The 18790-nt window shown below is 42.6% G+C and overlaps 1 protein-coding gene across 1 annotated transcript; it reads left to right on the top strand.

Annotated features, from left to right (window-relative positions):
* Positions 1 to 293: 293 nt before the first annotated feature.
* ift43 (intraflagellar transport 43 homolog (Chlamydomonas)) lies at positions 294 to 16827 on the top strand. The gene is made up of 9 exons (XM_088316722.1): positions 294 to 459; positions 1298 to 1396; positions 5293 to 5363; positions 7457 to 7492; positions 8204 to 8250; positions 12041 to 12113; positions 12704 to 12779; positions 13020 to 13082; positions 13290 to 16827. Exons 1-9 carry the CDS (start codon positions 415 to 417, stop codon positions 13386 to 13388), a joined length of 609 nt encoding a protein of 202 aa, XP_088172848.1. The 5' UTR covers positions 294 to 414; the 3' UTR covers positions 13389 to 16827.
* The last annotated feature ends 1963 nt before the right edge of the window (positions 16828 to 18790 follow it).

Here is an 18790-nt window from a genome sequence, read left to right as displayed (position 1 = left end):
AGACTCTTAAATTAGATTTTTTTTTATAAAGACGACGACAATAAGAACCAAACTTGTATACAATCAAAGAAAGACAAGTGATTTTACATGATATTCCAGTTACATACTGGGAAATCATAGTGTATGCTCAAAAGACACGCAACACTGACACTTAGTGGACACTGATCGGTACCACATATCATATTGATAGCGTTATTTATTTTGTTTATTTAAAAACACGTATAAAAACAAACATATGTAAACAGTAAGGAATAAACTAAATGATTGATTTATTATTATTTTATTTTTTCAACGCATACATCCACTTTGTGCTTTCCTGCGTGTGTTACCATGGCGACTGTTGCCTGGCTTTGAAGCTCGTCGATATCCAAGCGAAGGCGATGGTGTCTTAAACTAATCCAAGACAAGGCCGATATGGACGACGGCGTGCAACTGGGTGAAAGTGGTCCACTCAAAAACGTAAGTGTTACTGTGGCGTTAGGAAAATAATTCACTGGTGTTCTTCCGTCTGTGATATTGAAGCGCTTATGTTACGACTTAGCTAGTGCTACTAGCCACGTAAACCAGTTTGAGTTTAAACGACAGTCTCAGTCGCATGTTAGTAGAATATTTATTTACGTGGTGCGGGCCCTAATAACCAAGAGATAACATCGTTTGTGTATTTATTATAAACGGCAAGTGGAAGAGTCTGCGTTTATGTAAGACACAAAAGCTAAGCTAGCTATGCTAATAGCAAAATTTCCCAGCTGCCACCGGGAGGCTGGAAGCGGTCAATATCAAATTTGTTTTGCTGGTTGGTGGCTGATTTAGATTTAGAAGTTCACTCTGCTACTCAAATCAAAACTGGCCAAAGAGTCCTCTATCTATCTATCTATCTATCTATCTATCTATCTATCTATCTATCTATCTATCTATCTATCTATCTATCTATCTATCTATCTATCTATCTATCTATCTGTCTGTCTGTCTGTCTGTCTGTCTGTCTGTCTGTCTGTCTGTCTGTCTGTCTGTCTGTCTGTCTGTCTGTCTGTCTGTCTGTCTGTCTGTCTGTCTGTCTGTCTGTCTGTCTGTCTGTCTGTCTGTCTGTCTGTCTGTCTGTCTATCTGTCTATCTATCTATCTATCTATCTATCTATCTATCTATCTAAATAATGTCTTTGAATCTATCTTTAATGTCATTTACACAAGCGGATCAGCAACATCTGTTTCCAAATTCATCAAGTGGTTGTGTTGTTAAATAGAAATTCTTACTAATCTTTAATCAAATACTAATTTGAGTTCCATGCCATAATTTGCAGGCAGCGAAATCTGGCCGAAGAGCCCGCCTCACAACAGACCAATCGCTTGGAGATGCCGGCAGCTCCAGGAAGTCCTCCATGTCTGGTTCTGCTGGGGAGGTATGTCAGCTCATTGTATAGAAGAATTATGTGCATGTGATCCAGGAAGAAATACTTACATTAACCTCAAAATGTATTATGTTCCGAATATATGCGTTAATCCAGGATGACGATGAGGTAGGTTCCATAAACATTGCTGTGGTTTTGTACTGCTTCTGTTGCGAACGCTCCAGAAGCTTTATACCATACCATCGTGTCAGTCAACTACCTTCTCTGTTTTTAACTTATTTGTCTTGATAAAATTGGAGTATAGCACTTGAACACCAGCTTGACATAAATGGTAAAAAGGTTTAATGGAGTGATTTGTTTCCCTTTTGTATTCTTAAAATATTTCAGTCACCATCGTCTTACTTGAGCAGATATCAAATGCTCCAAAACGTGACGTATTAGTTGTCTTCTTTGTGTTAACCTTTACATGTTTGGATGTGTTCTCATGCAGGAGTGAAGAGAATGCTTATACAGTCACACCCAGAACCTTCCAATTCTACACTTGCATATTGGTGAAAAAAACAAAAAAACAATTTGACTATCCGTTTTTATTCTCAAATTTAAAGTTCAGTGGAACCCGTGGAAGGTAGAATTTTCTGGAATAGTATAACTTTACAGTGGCACAAAATATAGTCTTAGAACATGCATGTTACGCTACAAGCAACAATGTTGTGGTCAACTACTAGGCTACTTTGATTAACTAATAAAAGTATGTGTTTAAAAAAAAACAAACATTTTTGCTGAACATTTAGCAGACTCGGTAACAATTACACTAGGGATGTCTCACCTCAGAACATTGGTATTTAATGATGCAAGAAATGTGTCTAAATATAGGACAAAAATATGCGAGACAAGTCACAGCAGCACCGGCAGTGAAAAGAGAGCAATTCCTATCACTTCCTCGCTGGCATTTTTTCACGTCGCCTGGATTGGCAAACTGTCATGCAGCCAACACTCCCCAAGAGGAAACATCCCAGCTATGCTGTCGCTTTAGGCTAATCTTCCCAAATTAGGCCAACTTCCTCAATGCAGGGACCAATATTCTCGCGCCCCCTCTGACCCGTTCTGTAAACGCAATGCATTTTTCCAGCGTGCTGTGGCTTTATTTACAGTCATCGTTTATCAAGCCTGGCCTCTTCCGCCTGAAATACCCAACTGATTGGTAACATTCCTGGCATCCTTTTAAACAAAGACGCCACTGCCTTTTGAGCTCATACAGTTTGGACACTACAAGTTCTTTGCCCTGGAGAGCATCACAGAATCCTATTTTCGAAACCACGAGGGCTTAGCTTATTACTAAAACAGCCCTAACATATTTGGTCATGAGCAACTCGAGGGACAGTAGTGTGTGACATTAACATATTTTTGTTTAGTGATATCCAGCTAATTAAGGATGTATATAGTAGTAGTAGTAAAAGGAGTAGTAGTATTTGGTGAAATGAAATCAACGGTCAAAAACAAAGTTCACATTAAAACCAAAAACGCACGCTCACTCACTTGCGTGCACTTAAATACTTAGATACGTTTATACCCACAGCTGTCCATGTAGACAAATAATTTTTGTTCATAATCTCGCAATGCTTAAATAAATAATACAATGCACTCGCTTTTTATAATGACATTTTTGTCATTTTTTTCAAGATATAAATTGAATTATAGCCTTTCAATTCACAGTCAAAATTATTTACATTTTATTGAGATACATCTGGTTGAAGTTAGTTCTGATTTTTGTTTCTCTAAACTTAGATGTTCCTCTCAGTTCATTTGAACTAACGCTGAGTTGGAAGCGCTTCTGAACACAACACACATTTATATTAAACTTAAACGGAGCAGTTTTAAAATCTAAGGATATGTGATTTTATGTGTAAATTATTAGATAGTAGATAGCAATGTTCACTATCCTAATGTCTCTAAAATAAGAACATCATTTGTTATTGATTCAAGAATTCAAGGTACCCAAAGGTTTAAAATGTAGTGGAACTGCCCAAAAATGCACTTCCAAAGGCAAACAATTTGGAGTGCAACCAACATTTTCTGGAAAAATATGCCTCAGAAGTCAATCCAAATTTGGTGTTCATCAGCAAATCTGGTGAAAATTTTAATTACAAAATGCAAGTAAGTTTTGCTTTGTGTGCTTCAATGTAATCCTACCACAAGCACCATTTTTACTGCATTGTAAAATGGCTACAAAGAGCGGAGCTCGTTTACAAAAGTCATAGTTGCCAATTTGGCAACACAAAATTAACTAAAGTCTTGTTTTAAATAATGTCATCGCCATTTGCTTTTACGAACATACCAAGTGGAGTGTACGTCATGCGGGCTCCCTCCCTCATCCTGTGCCCAACGCTGACGTCCAGATTTATAAATAGCTCGGGTAAAGGGGGCCAGCCATGAAAAATTATTTCCTATTTCATCATAAGTGAAAAAAATTCTTCATGAGCACTTTGTCCTCTGCAGACTCAATTTGGTAATGAGAAATGTTGTGGCCTTTTTTTTTCCACATTCATTTGTCTCGTGCCCCCGCTCGTGAGCTCGGAGGAATGCATTCATTCAAGGGCAGTTCTCAGGGTCCCACTCTCAGGATCAAGCTGCATACTTGCTTTACTATTTTCAGAATCAAAGAACGATAGGGAGAAGGTCATTTTTTTCCCTGTTAATCTATTTTAAGGTCAGACTTACATAGGGTGCTGTTATGTTCCCACACTCTGTGCTCCATATGTTGTGGTCTTGGACATGAGGCTGTTCACATTTGTTCAAAATTAATGCAGCTTAACTATTCAAGTGCACTTGGCTTTATCGCATCCTCAGAACAACATTTCAATTAAGGTCCTGGGTCTGTTCTCTTTCACTGGTAGACATCTCGATTCTGTGTGGCAGACAAGCGCTCCCCCTACTGGCATTACTGGGAAATGTTCTACGCCAATCTTGGAGCTCATACAGTGGACGTAAAAAGTCTGCGCACCCCTGTTCAAATGCCTTTTTTTTTAATTTAAAATAATCAGATCAAGATAAATCATTTAACATTTTCCCCATCTTTTATTGTGACTTACAACCCATACAATTGATTTTCATTGAATCTTTTTGAGAGGGGAAATAAAAATAGACAGTTCAAGTAATGTGGCTGTGCAAGTCTTGGACTATAACAAAATCAAACATTTTCGGTCAGAATTTCATAATTTATGTTTGGTCCAAACAAAACATTCTACCCTAGAGTAAAGCATGATGGTGGCGGCGGCATACAGTTTTTATTCTGCTCCAACCAGCACCTTAGACAACGTGAAAGAAATTATGAAATAGCAGTTAGTGTTCCCTGAGCCTTCTTTTTGAAAGCAGAACAAAAGTAATCAAAAGCCTACTAGAACATCTAAAATTGATTTTAGAAGCACTTAAAGTTTGGGTTGTCTCGATCAGAAATTTTTGAACCCTAGTCACTTGATTTTCTGTATCTGCCGATACAAAGTACAGATTCAATACCTCTGCATTCCAATGAAGAAAAAATGAAAAATCACATCCAATTTGTCTCAGTTACCGGTACTGTAATTTAAAAAAAAGTTAATAGGTATTCCAACATTATAACTTTGTTCATGGCTTTTAATCATCAGTGGTTCAATTCAAGAAAATAACTAAATTAATTTATTCTTGACCTTAGAAATTATGCCATTTTAAAAATCTAATCATTTTCAGCCAATATTAATCAGAAAAGCATGCGATTGGGCACGATTTTCTACCATGCCGAACAGATCAGGACAATCCTACTTTCGATTATGACAGTTCTGTGATTTAAGTTATAGGAGGGTGTGTAAATTTGTGCAACTACATTTATTTATGTGGTTTATTTTTACTTCCCCCCTTAAGTATTTTTCTGAATCTGAAATCTGAATCTGTCTTGTTTCTTTTTCTTCCTCCAGGGCCCCCCGCCCAAACCACCCAGGAGGCAAGGCGGCTGGGCAGAAGAAAGCTCCGGATCCGGCCCTGGCAAGTACGTCTCTTGGTCTTCCCTCTCCATTGCCCACACTGGAGGCATCAAGCTGCGTTCCGACATTGCGTGTTATTAATGGACTCTGATTCTGTGGAACAAGTTTATTTATCAGCGCATATTTGGGCCTAGAGCTGTGAATCAACAAGGTTAGAGCGAGCCTGTCTGAGCTGGGCCTTCTCCATTTGTCTTCATCTGCTTGCAAGGTGGTAATTGACATGGCTAATACATCAGCCACAGGAGGGCACTGTTAGCCAGCCGGTCCCTCCATCACAGAGGTTCCAGACACTTTATCACCCCGTGTGAGCTGCTGTACATGGGGAGCACAACACAACATGGAGACAGTCATTAAATATTTAGGACAGAGCATTTCGTGTTAAGGTGTCATACTGGTGGGGTACCTGCCATATAGGTTCTCCAGTTTTCTGTAGAAAAGATAGCAAAGGAACTTTGAGGTGATCTGTCATTCAGTGAATGCAGGCCAACCACAAAAGTCCATGGCCCTTCCCTCCTCTTACCAGAAGGTCAGCGTGACGCTTTTTTTTTTTCGTAACCCAACTTGATTCCCAGCCTCAAAGCCATTGGAATACAGGAGGTGTAAAGGGGTTTTGCACGTGCATTGATCCTCTCTGAAACAAAGTAAGTAATGGCCCCCCCTGGAGCCGGCAAGGACTTTTCCCTTCAATGTCACCTCTCACGCTCAATCACCGCCGCCCTCCTCCCACTAATCCCAGCGCAGAAATCCCGGGATTTGTCGATCTATCACTTCTAATTGACACTAAATGATCTGTCAGTTTATTGATGGACCTTTGAAACCAGGTTGTCACAATATATTTTATCCCTAACAACTTTTTTTCCAGACAGTTTTACCATGTCTATCGCTTTGCCTTACATGAGTCTTAATCAAGGAGCCAGTAATGTGTCTTAAGTGTAGAAGCTACACCGCCCCCCGCCCAGACAGGGCACAGTCCAAGGGCAGGCAGGTACATGAAGCTCTCTGCTCTTCTCTGCCCTGCTCGGTTGGACACCCGCTTCCTCACATTGCTTTGGAATGCCATGAGACACATCAATTAATTGAGAGATCTGATAAATAGAAGTAAATAAATACTTCAATCAATTCGTAACGGCTGTAGGATGATTATAATAGATTCTTTCTAACATAAAAGCCACTTAGTGTGTGCTCTATTCAGCTTCCTGTAACATGACGTGTGCATGCATCATCACACACGCACCCAAATCGTGCACCTGTGTTAATGAGACTTCTATTTAATTTTCTTCCAACATAACCACGTCTGCGACATGCACGTGTTAAGCAAAGCAGCGTTTTAAATGAATGACATTTGTCGGCAACTTGGAATACTTGAAGTGAAATCAGCGAAATGACATTCCCAGCACAGACCGTGTCATATTTGCAACCAATAGGGGGCACTATGTAACCGAGGAAACAAACATTTTACAGAGCGAAATAGATTCATCCTCTTTGAGAAGACTTTACTCATCATTGCGAATGAAGATGTGCTTAAAAATATTGAATGTATTGTTGTCCATTGCATATTTGTCTGACTAGATGCGTTGAAAATAACCGCTGTTATTTTATCACTGTGTTTCAGTTTTTTAACTGTGCCGCACTAGTAAAGTCTTCCAAGGTAGTAAATGTATTTACCGTATATTGCTAGCACATTTTAGACATAGGGCAACTCAATGGGCTTCACATAATTAAAAGTACAACATGAAAAAAACATTTACAAATTAAAGCTTTAAAGACATTTCAAAGCAAAGTAAATAAATGAAAACCAGATTACTAAAAAACAATTTACAGTGCATGAATCAGACTTTGGAAAAATTAGTTTTGAAGGACCCTAATAATACTGTAGGTATGCGGGTCAGTTACCCCCCCTCCTCTGAATTTAAATGCATTTACACTTCTAGGGCTGACTGCGGCATAATTCAGCAGGAGATCACAACCATCACTGAGCACGCTGAGAGCAGAATTACTATCATAGGAGACATAAAAAGACTGATATTTTACAGAAGTAAATTACGCTGGTGAAATGACCAGTGCCTTACAATTTGTTGTACTTTCTGCATGTACACAGATCTTCGAGAAGAGCTGCTGCAGACGACCTGGAAGAGTGAGCTGACTCAGCCTCTTTATCATCCATACATCAAAATACTTTTGTAGCTGCTGATTGAATTCAATGACAGTTACATTTCTGGGTGTGGGTAAATATAGGTATTTAAATGTAAATGTTCCCCACGTACTGAAGTGGAATTGGCGCTCATTGAGACTGTCCTTGGTTGCTCCTAATCCTTACCTTCCAAGAACAATCACTTAACATGATTGAAAAAAAACAGCATGACTGAGTTGTCATCACTTTTATTGCTGTGAGGAGGCAAGCTCTGCTGTTATTCTTGGAATAACAGTGAAGCTGCGACCAGAATAGACATGGTCATGTGGAGAGCAGGTAGAGGATGCATGCAGGCATCTATTTTTGAGGCATCATGGCAGCTGCTGGCGCTCTCTATTAAAAGGGTTTAAGGTAGCTTGGCCCAGCTAGCAGCGCAAATAAACATGATACACTGCCACTGTCTCAACTCTCGTCTTAATAATATTAAAACCAAATAGAACTTTTTAGATCCTCTTGGATATCATCCTTCGCGGGGCAGCTAATTAGCTAGTAGTAAAATCTCATAGTGACATCAAGCCTCGCAAGTTGCTTCTATGAAGGTGAGGGAACAAAACCAAGCAACCAAGTCTCCATCTCTATAAAACGACCTCATTATTTAGGCTGTATTTAGAAAGTATTCAATTATGAATACTCTCACACTCTCTGTTTCTACAGCCGCCGGCTGAGACCACAAACTCCCCAAGGATCAGATGATGATGGAGGTAAGTGCCCCTTTACAGTCCCCCACTCTGTGTCTCTCCTCACGGGCAGATAGGAACCCTCAGGTGCCTCCCCAGCACATTTATTCTGAGCAATAGTGCAGATAAGCAGGCCGTCAAGATTGGAGCTGGCGACATTTCTCCTTGGATGCTATGTGAATGTAGAGCGCTGACTCTGACCGCTGACGCCTTCTAAATAACCACTCACCTTTTGATAAACACGAACATGTTCATTAGGCAAAATTAGATCCCTATTTGCCGCAGAATTGTGTTGAGGGAATTCTGCGAGTGCCCCACCCCCCACAATCCCAAGAGCGACACAGTTAATCACTGCACGCACGCACACACACAAACCGATCTCGTAGGAGCATTTGTGCTTTGACAGACTCACCTGAGGGTCCAATTCTGTGCACAACAAACAATGTCTGGTCTGAGCTGTGAAATGACTGAAAAGCCCTGCAACGTATAATTGGGCTCTTTATTTGTGCATGTCAAATGGGATACGTTTACCAGAACAAAACATAGCTGACAATACTGATGGAGTTATGGAGATTTTATTCTGTAATGCCATTTAAGTCAAAATACATGTCCAACTTTGTTTGCTGCCGCTAACATCACATTCTCAAGATGGATCTAATAAGGACAATTTGTGGAATGCAGTACATGCATCTAATCACTATTAATATTTGATAGGGACAGGCAAGTGTGCATAAAAAATTGCTCGTGAGACCCCAGATATGCAATATTGTACTTCTATTTAACATTTTGACTGCGTATGGAGTCGCTCACTGTCCACTGCAGAGGTCAGCAACCGATTTGAAAGTGAGAGCTGCTACTTAGCTACTAATTAGAGCGAACGGGCTCCCAGTTTGAGGCACTCAAGTTACCTTTAATTCAAAAGTTAGTGTTAATGCTTTTATGATTTTCGGGTTTGCGGTATAAATCTTGGGTGGCGACTGGAGGTGAGTTACGCCGATTTTGTTAATTTTGCAATTGAGAGCCAGCTAATGGATCTGAGAAAAGGAGGTGTTCTGCACCTCAGTGGGAGTGATCACAGTCAACTTCAATCATGGCCAATCAAAGCGACCGCTCTCCTTCCCTTTAAATGAGTTGCTCTAGTTGCGCACTGACTGTCTCGACATGGCGGAGTGCAGACAATGACTCGGCGTAGTGGTGTCCTCAACCACCGGTGCCAAACCAAATTCGTGGCATGATTAATCAGTATGTATGACCTCACATGTTGGTCATGTTCACAGTTTCAGGAGTTTCAGTTCTCTTGCCCTTACGCCAGCTGAAAGATTTCACTGTGTTGAGAGAGCTCTTAAAATGGAGCCAGAGGCAGGGGCATTGGAAATTACATTGCTGAGGGGTAGTGAGATAGCCCCTACGATCTTGATTATGTCCATGACGCTTATCCCATGTGTCCACTGGCTACTAGCTGGGAGAAAAAGGGGAGCCCAGGTCGAGGCTCGCATCGCCCCATCAGTTGCCCCCACAGCTCCCTGACGGTGACTTCAAATTGCAGCGCTACTGCAAACACAATCATCTGTTTCATGTCTCACTGTGTTACACTGAACTACTGATGTGGTGAATATCATCCCATAACCCTTTTCAAAATGGATTTTACGCTTAGCTGCTCGTTTGACTGGACCCCGATGTCCGTTATAAGCGGGCCCGACTGATGTGGCGAGACGTCCTGTTCAAAGTCGCTGACGGGTGTGTGTCTGCCAGAAGGTCTACATTCAACGCAAATGATCCCCTCCTGATATGCTTTACATGCTTCAGCGAAGAAGGTGATCATGTAAAAAAAAAAAAAAAAAAGGAGCTGCTCAGGCCGCTCGCTGCCAGCCCTGGCGTGATGCGTGTTGAGGTCCAGGCGAGGTTGTGCGTATTCAGTAGGTGGGTGTGGCTGACGGTGGAGAGGAAAAGGCTCGTCATGATAGAGCTTGCCCGGACTCTTGTCCTGCTTGACCTCCGCTCTAGATTGCACGTGCAGCTCATTTCCAAATGTCTGTTTTCAGTGTACATCACACTTTGCCTAGACAACAGTATGCTTCACATAGTGCATTTCTGGCTGAAGTGGTGTCAGAGTGGGTGTGGACAGAAAGACAAGCCAGGATGCTATTTGTAAGGAGCCGGATGGCGAGGCTTTTTGATGTCATTGCACTAAGACCATTAAATTTGATTGGGGGTCCAGGGGGGACAGATTCTGCTGAACGCTGTGCTTTGTAAATGAGAGGACAAAGTGTCACCGGGGCCTCATGAATATGAAATACCCGCGCCTGCATTTATTTGGATATCAGAAACACAGATGAATCTTGTCAGCGGATAAACGAGCTTGGCATTTTTAATTTAGTTTAATTAAAAAAAGGGAAAGTAAGAAATTATCAAGGGGGTGGGAGCGTTCGCTTAACTATTAAAAAAGTTGAAGAGGAAACTTCTGAAATTGTCCTCAGAATCATTTATGTGTGAAATATGATCACAATCAAAAACGTATTTTTTCTTCGTCACCATCATTGAGTACTAAAATGCAGCCAATGCCCCGTGATCCATCTTGCTCCAGTTTGTTTTTTGGAGTTGTTCCAAAGCTGCTGTGACATACGCGCCGAGATTTTTCCTCACGTCAGAGGATGCACACTTCCATCTCCTCCTGCTGTTTAGCTCATCTATTGACATTGCCCTCGGGCTGCGGTACTGTGGCCGGAGATTACCGACAGCCCTCTTTGCGCAGTCCGACTTCACCGTGTGGCTGTTAGTCTCATGCTTGTCTCTCTCACTGACAACACGCGGCTAATAGAGTTAATTAGCATTTGGGGTCTGATGGCCCATCCAGACAAAACAATGCTCAGCAAAGCAACATTTCCCCGAGCTGTCACCACTGTCGAAAGTGGAAGAAAGAGAGACACAGGAAATAAAATAAACAAATAAAATAACTTTAAAACTTTTCAGTGACTGTTTTTAAATTTCCCCAAATTTTATAGTGCAATGGGAATTTTAAAAATACAAGCAAATACAAAATTATTTTGTACTGTGTTGGACGTTTTTAAGCCATGAAAAGAATTTAACGCAACGGGCAATCGTCTTCGAAGGGATGACCTCTCGCCATAATTATTCTGTTAAATCGAGGTTCCGCTCTATATTATGACAACAATGAACAAATTAACCTTTTGATAATACAAGCACATGCATTTCACCAGCTCATTTCCATCTTGTCTTTCTCTATGTCTCATTATCTCCACTCATATGTTCCTGCTCCAAAAAATGTCCAAGCGGAATGCTATGAAAGTTTGCCTTGTCCTTCTTGGGAGTGGAGCCATCCTCACTCCTGTTGCGTTTTGCCAATTAAAGCGGGTTCCCACTGTTTGAGCAGCGGGCTGGCGGCTCGGTGCGCCGCAGCCCCTGCCAGGCCTCGCGGTGACATCCGACCCCACACAGATGGGCTCGCCAGCAAACGCTCTTGCATGTGGCTGGAGCCTGCCCCAGTCAGAGTGGCAGAGCGGACACGGAGGTCGGCCCACCGGCCACTGCGGGTCTTCGGGGTGGGCAGCGCTGACAGGGCCCAAATGCTAAGGTAGCGGGGGGTGCTTACTGGGGAGCCCCTGGCCAGAGCCGCTCTCACAGCGGGAGGAGCTGCCGCCTCAACTGCTGAATATTCATGGCCGCATGGCTATTGTGACAGGATGGCTCTTCTGAGAGGGAGAGTGGGAGGGGAGGAAGTGCCACGCCGACACTCACATCCAAAATAAATACACATTTATTTGCATTCATCCATTTCATTGTTTTGCGTTTTTAGATATTCCAGTCATTCCAGATTTGGATGAAGTGCAGGAAGAAGATCTCAACATGCAAGTAGCCGCACCACCGAGGTAGGCCCGGAGACCAGATTTCCCCCCCGTCCGCATACAGATTACAAGGGAACAATGAGATGATCACCTGTCCTCCACACTTGGCCATTGCCACCGAGCGTGTCACTCGATCTGGCTGTGATGGGGGAATAACTGTTGGGTGTGATTTATGCAACTGTTTCCCAGGTCCTCACCAAACTAGTCCTTTGATTTACAGGGCTGTGAGATGCACGTCGACATGTGTCGAATATGTAGCGAGGCTATGACAGCGGTGGAGGTTATTAGGCTGGGGCTCGCTCTCTGTGCGAGATAATATCCACATTGAACTCATTGCTGGGGCAATGTAGCGTGTAATGTGCAATAAGTAGGACTGGCATGCGCTGCTAGGCCCCGGCCACTTTCAGAGCCCCCTCACTTAATTCCGACCCGCAGATAAGCAGCTGGGTTTCAGTTTGAGGCGTTTACCAGTTGGCAACCTGCTCCTGCTTTTCTGCTTGAAGTCTTGACACCCAACAACAGATTCTCTCCTCTTCTTCTAACTCTTATTTTGCATGACGTTGATGGAAAAAGATTTCTTGGTGACATTTTCTCTCTTTATGTCCTGTAATTAGCGTTCAAGTCAACCGGGTAATGACCTACAGAGACCTGGACAATGATCTGAAATATTACTCTGCATTCCAAACGCTCGTAAGTCAACAAGTTCAATGTATCCATATAGATATATATAGTTTTTTATTGTTACTGCTTTCGAAACAAACTAACATCAAAATGTCTTAAGACCTGGGATATTGGGAACATTTCAAAGTTGTCTTAAATCTACTTTCAAATTGATTCTCAAGATGTCGGAACCGTGTATTATTTTGACATGTCAGGGCAATCAATTCAGTTATGTTTTCCATACACTCTTTAACTGGACTGTTCCTTCAGGATGGAGAGATTGACTTGAAGCTTCTCACAAAGGTTTTAGCACCAGAGCAGGAGGTGAAGGAGGTGCGTGATTTTTTTATTTTTATTTTTTAAATATTGCCTCTGAGCTCCTCCCAAAGAACTGTCCAGCTGTTGTCCAACCGCCTCCCAAGTAATCAAGATTTATGATGTGTACATGAACAGCCTCATCTCTACTCATTCTGCTCTCTGATCTTGTCTTTCTCGGCGCACCCCCTGCGTGCCCCCAATTCTTCTTGGGCTGCTCTGCAGGAAGATGTGCTCTGGGACTGGGATCATCTGTTTACCGAGGTGTCCTCAGAGCTGCTCATGGAATGGGATCAAGGAGAGAGTGACGAACAGGCTTCTTAACCTGCAACTTGAGCACAAAGTCCGGACTAAATGGCCCCCAGTGAGAACTGAGAAACGAGAGTTACCGTGTGATCTAAAATCTTTACTGTATTTCTTCATTTCTGTATAGAAATATTTTACAATTAGTCTTGCATTTTCTACATAAAGTTCACTACTAAGTGAGCACGGCTGAGTTTTGTGTCACTGACTTGTGTTCCCGAGGATTTAATTTTTCATTTTAAAGTTTTAAAAGGCCCGTTGGGAGGAAAAATGTCCTTTCTACTGCCATCATTATCACCACCCTCATACAAGTCCAAGGTTGATAATCAGCTAAGCTTAAATCCAGTTGATTGTGTTCAAATTAACATTCCTCATTAAGGCCCTCAACCTTATTATTATTGACTGTTCCATTGACTTTATCTTGCAGCTCCTCGATAGGAGCAACCCCTTCTTCACTATTATCTCAAATGCATTGAACACAGTTCCTATTGACACCAGGTGGATTAGCATACATTATACCTTGATATTGGATTGAACAGGAATAGATGGGAGTTGGCTCCTGTTCAAACTGCTCTTTAAAGTGGGCAAAAAGGGTCTAACGAGGACAGCGCAGGTTCAAGGACATCGTTTGCTACGACACGTGCGTGCTGAATTCCGTGTAATTCATCAAATGCATTGTGTAGCGCGTGTTGAACATGAGCTGGCCGTGTCGATCAGCATTCAGTTTAGTCTGGTGTTGGTTCATGTGTGTGAATTTCAATGCGGGCCTCCCGACGTGCGTGCACGTCTATTAGGGAAACAGTTGTAACATTTACAGATTGTGATTGGGTTTATTTCTGAGACACACGGCGCTCTCCTGACATTTGAAAATGCACAGGCAAAAGACCTCAAGGACACTTGGTCTATGCATCAAACAGCTCAATCACTGCCCATCTAAACAGATTTATTTATTTATTTTTGCCCAGTTGTTCGGCCTCGAATCTGCCTCATCAAGTGTAACTACGCCGGATGAAGCTGTCACGCAGGATATTTGTGCTCTGAATATTTAGATGCTGTGGAATACTTGAGCTCAAATGCAATGAGTATTTGCCTATTAGACATACAAACGTTCACTCTTGCCACCTCCACAATTGGCTCATTTTGCCAGACTTAATGAATTCTGCCCATATGTCCTGAGCAGCTGCTATGCTGCCCCTTCCTCCCGCCCCCGCCGAGCTGCGAAGTGCCCATCCATGTAGAGACAACCTCTAGCTGTCTCTCTGGAGAAGGCTAAGCCTTCCACTCCTACGCTGGCAGCCGGCCGCTGCTGTCAGAGGTGGACCGCGGCGGCGGCGAGGGCTCAGATTAGGGCCCGGTGGTCGCGGGTTGCGGCCCGCCTCCAATGACTGCCGCGAACATTGGTGGATCAGAGAGGGGATTATAGAGAGGAAGAGGATGGGGGTGAGTGGGGGATGCAGAGATGCTGTTTGGCATGTGCTCTCATCCAGGTTCTCAAAGTGACCTCTCTACTGCCTCATCCTGACGCTCTCCTTTATTCTCCCCATGTTGCTTATTATCTACAGTGTATTGGGATGCTGCGGCGGGACTCGGAATGACCTCCTCTTGTCTGGGTGCAGTGAATTCAATCACATCAAAACAACAATATTTCTTGTGAGGGAGACGGCAGTTATGGCAGAAGCTTTCGGATGAACACGGTGTCACTTGTAGGTGAAGTGAGGCTGAGGCCATGTTGATCATGGCGCGGTAGCAAGCAGGCCCCACAAAGAGGTTTAGGGTGTCATTACTTTTTTCCCTCTGTCATATTTCTATTAAAATAATGGAGCCGTTATTGCTGGAAGCACTCGCAATACCCGATTACAGACTTCTCTTGTTCCCCCAATTTTACAGGCAACTGTTTCAAATTTAGTATTAAAGTGAACAACCTCCTGAGAAGAGCTTAAATGTGAAGCAGTGGTGCACTGCAAACAGTTTAAGGACAGTTTTATTTGCGCAACTTGTTTTTGACAATTTTTTATCAAAACTCATTTGACGATGGCAAGTATAAAGTGGATTAAAAGTCTACACACCCTTGTTCAAATGCCAGATTTATTTATTTTTTATTCTTGTGAGATGGATAATAGATGGATGCAAGATGAATAGCTTCAACGCCTTTTCAACCATTAATGGGACCTTATAATCACCGACTTGAAGCCATCGTACATTGCCATTATTACTGATAACATCATTCATTTATTTTTTTCTGAAAATCACTCTATGGCGTAATGAGCCTCTCGAAGAACAACCTTTACTGTTTGTATCGACGATTGGAGTATTTTCTCAGTATTGTGACTTACAGAGTTTACTTTCCGTTTTGCAGTGAATTTTGTTCCGATGGGCTTTCTTTCTTTTCATTATTGATGATGCTGGCAACTTGATGCAAGTGAATCTTTGAGTAGCACTCTGATAACAAGACAATATTTATATTTGTCTTCTTAATGAAATGTGCATTTAGCGCTTCTCCCAGACTTGTTGGTCCATTGTGACATTTTTTTCTTTTCCCACGTTTTTGGGAAACGTATTCATCAGGAGCAGTTTGAAATTGCCGCTATTTTTGCCACAATTTTTTACTATTTTTATTCATGTAGCCTACCTGAGTGCACTGAAGTGACCTCAAAAACACCAACGCCCCATATTTATTTTACTTCCTCTCATTATAGCTTTTGCTCACATATTTTGAGATTGAGAGCTAATTGGAAAGATCGAATAGAGTTAATATGCTTTGAGCTGAGCTTAATATGCTGTGGTGTTGACAGAAGTTGATATATCCTATCTGCTCTCAATATCTGCCTTCCATATGGGCCAAAAGCAATATGCTGTTCTGTAATTAAAGAAAATGGGGAGATTTAGTGATTGTTGGGGCCCCTCCAATACAGAGTGAGGGGTGAGGACAGACATGCTAAAGCTTGTGCAATATTAGGACCAATTCTATTCCATCAAGGGCCACGCGCTGGTCACAAGTTCCCTGTCAGTGACCCGGCCAGCACGACATCACTCAGGCGCTCGGAACCGGCCAAAGCACCAGTCTGTCATGAAGCCATTATTAGTCGTCTAAAAAAGCCAAGAATGCAAGCGTTAGGATGTCAACCCTTTGTACATACTGTAAAATTAATACATGGAGGCTAAATGTGAGGTATGAGGAATAATACACTGTAAAAACAAAAAAAATTGTATGTATTGGGGTTGAATCTTAATTTAATTTGGAACAACTTTCAAATCTAAATGACTGACATTCATGGCAACCATGTAAGCACAATAAAAAAAAACAATTTGCTGAGGTGTTTCTCCTTGTATCTAAGTCGGTGGGGGCAGTACAAGGGATGACAGACAATTTTCACACAGGTAGAATTCATATTTAGTTGAATTGCCCAATTTAAAATGTTATTGAAGTCTGTTGCCTTGAAATTTTGAGTTCATCCATTTTTTTTTTTTTAAAAAAAACAATAGTTATTAGAGATCAGCAATAGTATTGATAAGGACATTGATTGTCAGCATGCAAAGCTGTAAAAGAAATTCTACAAAAGATAATACAATACTCACTTTTGAATGACACATTTAAACCCTAAAATATATTGTGATCTAAATGTTCACAACAGCTCCCCAAAACATTTTGTGTGGTTTGAAATGGTGGCAACTTTAAATACCCCAGCGCATCTTATGATCAAAGGACCACTGCACAAACCACGAGGAGAAACAAAAAGCACCACAGCTCTTTTTGTTACAATGTAATCATCTGAATCCATGTCTATTATCGCCTTTCCTTTTTATGTTTTTTTTAGTGTAGGAGAGGCAAAGAGTTGACCATGAAATACAGTCAATCTCCACATTTGTCTTGTATTTTATTATTTTCCCTTTTCACCTCTCAGTCCTGTATTCCAGGGCCTTCATTTTTCACATGGCTGCTTTTCTTATCATTGGAGGGGGGCCCCTTTGCGCTGGCCTAGGAGTGACATAAAGGCAATAAAACACCAAACATTCTGTAAAACACAGATGCCTCTCTGCTTGTGCAATGACTCTCTGGAAAATTATGATAATAACTCAGAGGTGGTAGGATAGAGTTGGGGGCCCGGAGGGGGGGGGTGTTCCGGGGGTCAACGGAACAGGGCTCACCAAGGTCCCCTCCGAGCGCAGGGAGGTCAAGGTGGCCCGTCGGGCCTCGCCGCCTGCACCGCCTGTCGTAAACCCTTTCCATCACACAGGGTGCTTTCTGCCGCCTGCGTGGTATACAGCATGGACCTTGTATCTCGGGAGAGGAAGAGGAGGGCGGCACAACTCAACTGTTTGACCTGTGAAGGTCAGCAACTCGCACTTCTGCTTGAATATTTTTCCTGTTAAAAGGAGTAACACAACGCCACGCGGGGGGCGCAGGATTTGGCGTGTAGAAACGAGGATTCATGGACAGATCTGCGGCTGGCTTTCAGGAGGGGCTGGAAGTAGTCCCACCACACCTCTCAAGTGTGTGAATGAGAAGGAGCCGGGACAGGAAGAGAGCACGGGCTCCACCACTGAGGTGCTGACAAAGGGGCCGAGGGAGACGTGACTGCACCTGTTCCAACTAGACCCGCCCCGCAGGGGGGCTCGACAAAATCTCTGCCTTCTCCTGGCATCTGTGAAGGGCTGAGGCAGGGCCTGGTCTCGTCTCTGGCGCTTGTTCCATCTCTCACTCTCTTGCTTTTTTTTTTTTTTTTTTTTTACATTTTGCAGGAGAGGAGAAACGCTGGAGGCTCCATCTGCCGAGGGCTCGCCACAGCCTTTGCATCCTGCCTGGGGAGAAGAGTTGCTGGGCCTCAGCGACTCTGCCACGGGGGTCTCGCAGTGGTTTACCACCAAGTGGCACACCAGACGTCATAGACCAGCTGGCCAGACTCTCTGGTGTAAGCAGACACTAATGACCAATCTACGCAGACACGCACGCACACACACACTTTAAAGTTACAAAAGCTAAGATTTGAATGTTCATCAGTCTTCACAATGCTGTACGTATGCAACATCACTGAGCTAGTGGTTCATGTTAGACCCTCCCAGAGAACAGCAACATTAGATGTTACACAGCTTCCCAATCGAAACTCATCCATTTTATCCGGGGCTGGAGAAATTTCAACCTGACTCAAGCCAAACTTTAGAATTTCTCCTCCTTTGCCATCAAAACCAGCCCAGCCCACATTCATGGAGGTCTCAAAAAAATGATCTTGAAGATTATCAATGTTATGTGGCATCGTGTGTTAAAATGATCTTCCTCCCTGCTCAGAAACAGAAACTCAGGAACTCAGAAAACACTCTTGGCAGACACGTGTAACAATATTGAACCTGTTCAATATTCTTATGCATACGTGGTCAATGTGTTTGGCTGGGTTATGGATTCTGCGATTGTGACATTACAGAAGGAT

This window comes from Idiotropiscis lumnitzeri, chromosome 1, assembly GCF_059441095.1.
Source record: "Idiotropiscis lumnitzeri isolate Australia: NSW breed Sydney's pygmy pipehorse chromosome 1, RoL_Ilum_1.0, whole genome shotgun sequence".
Taxonomy (NCBI): domain Eukaryota; kingdom Metazoa; phylum Chordata; class Actinopteri; order Syngnathiformes; family Syngnathidae; genus Idiotropiscis; species Idiotropiscis lumnitzeri.
The sequence above is the reverse complement of the archived record's forward strand: the minus strand, read 5'-3'. Positions and strand labels throughout refer to the sequence as shown.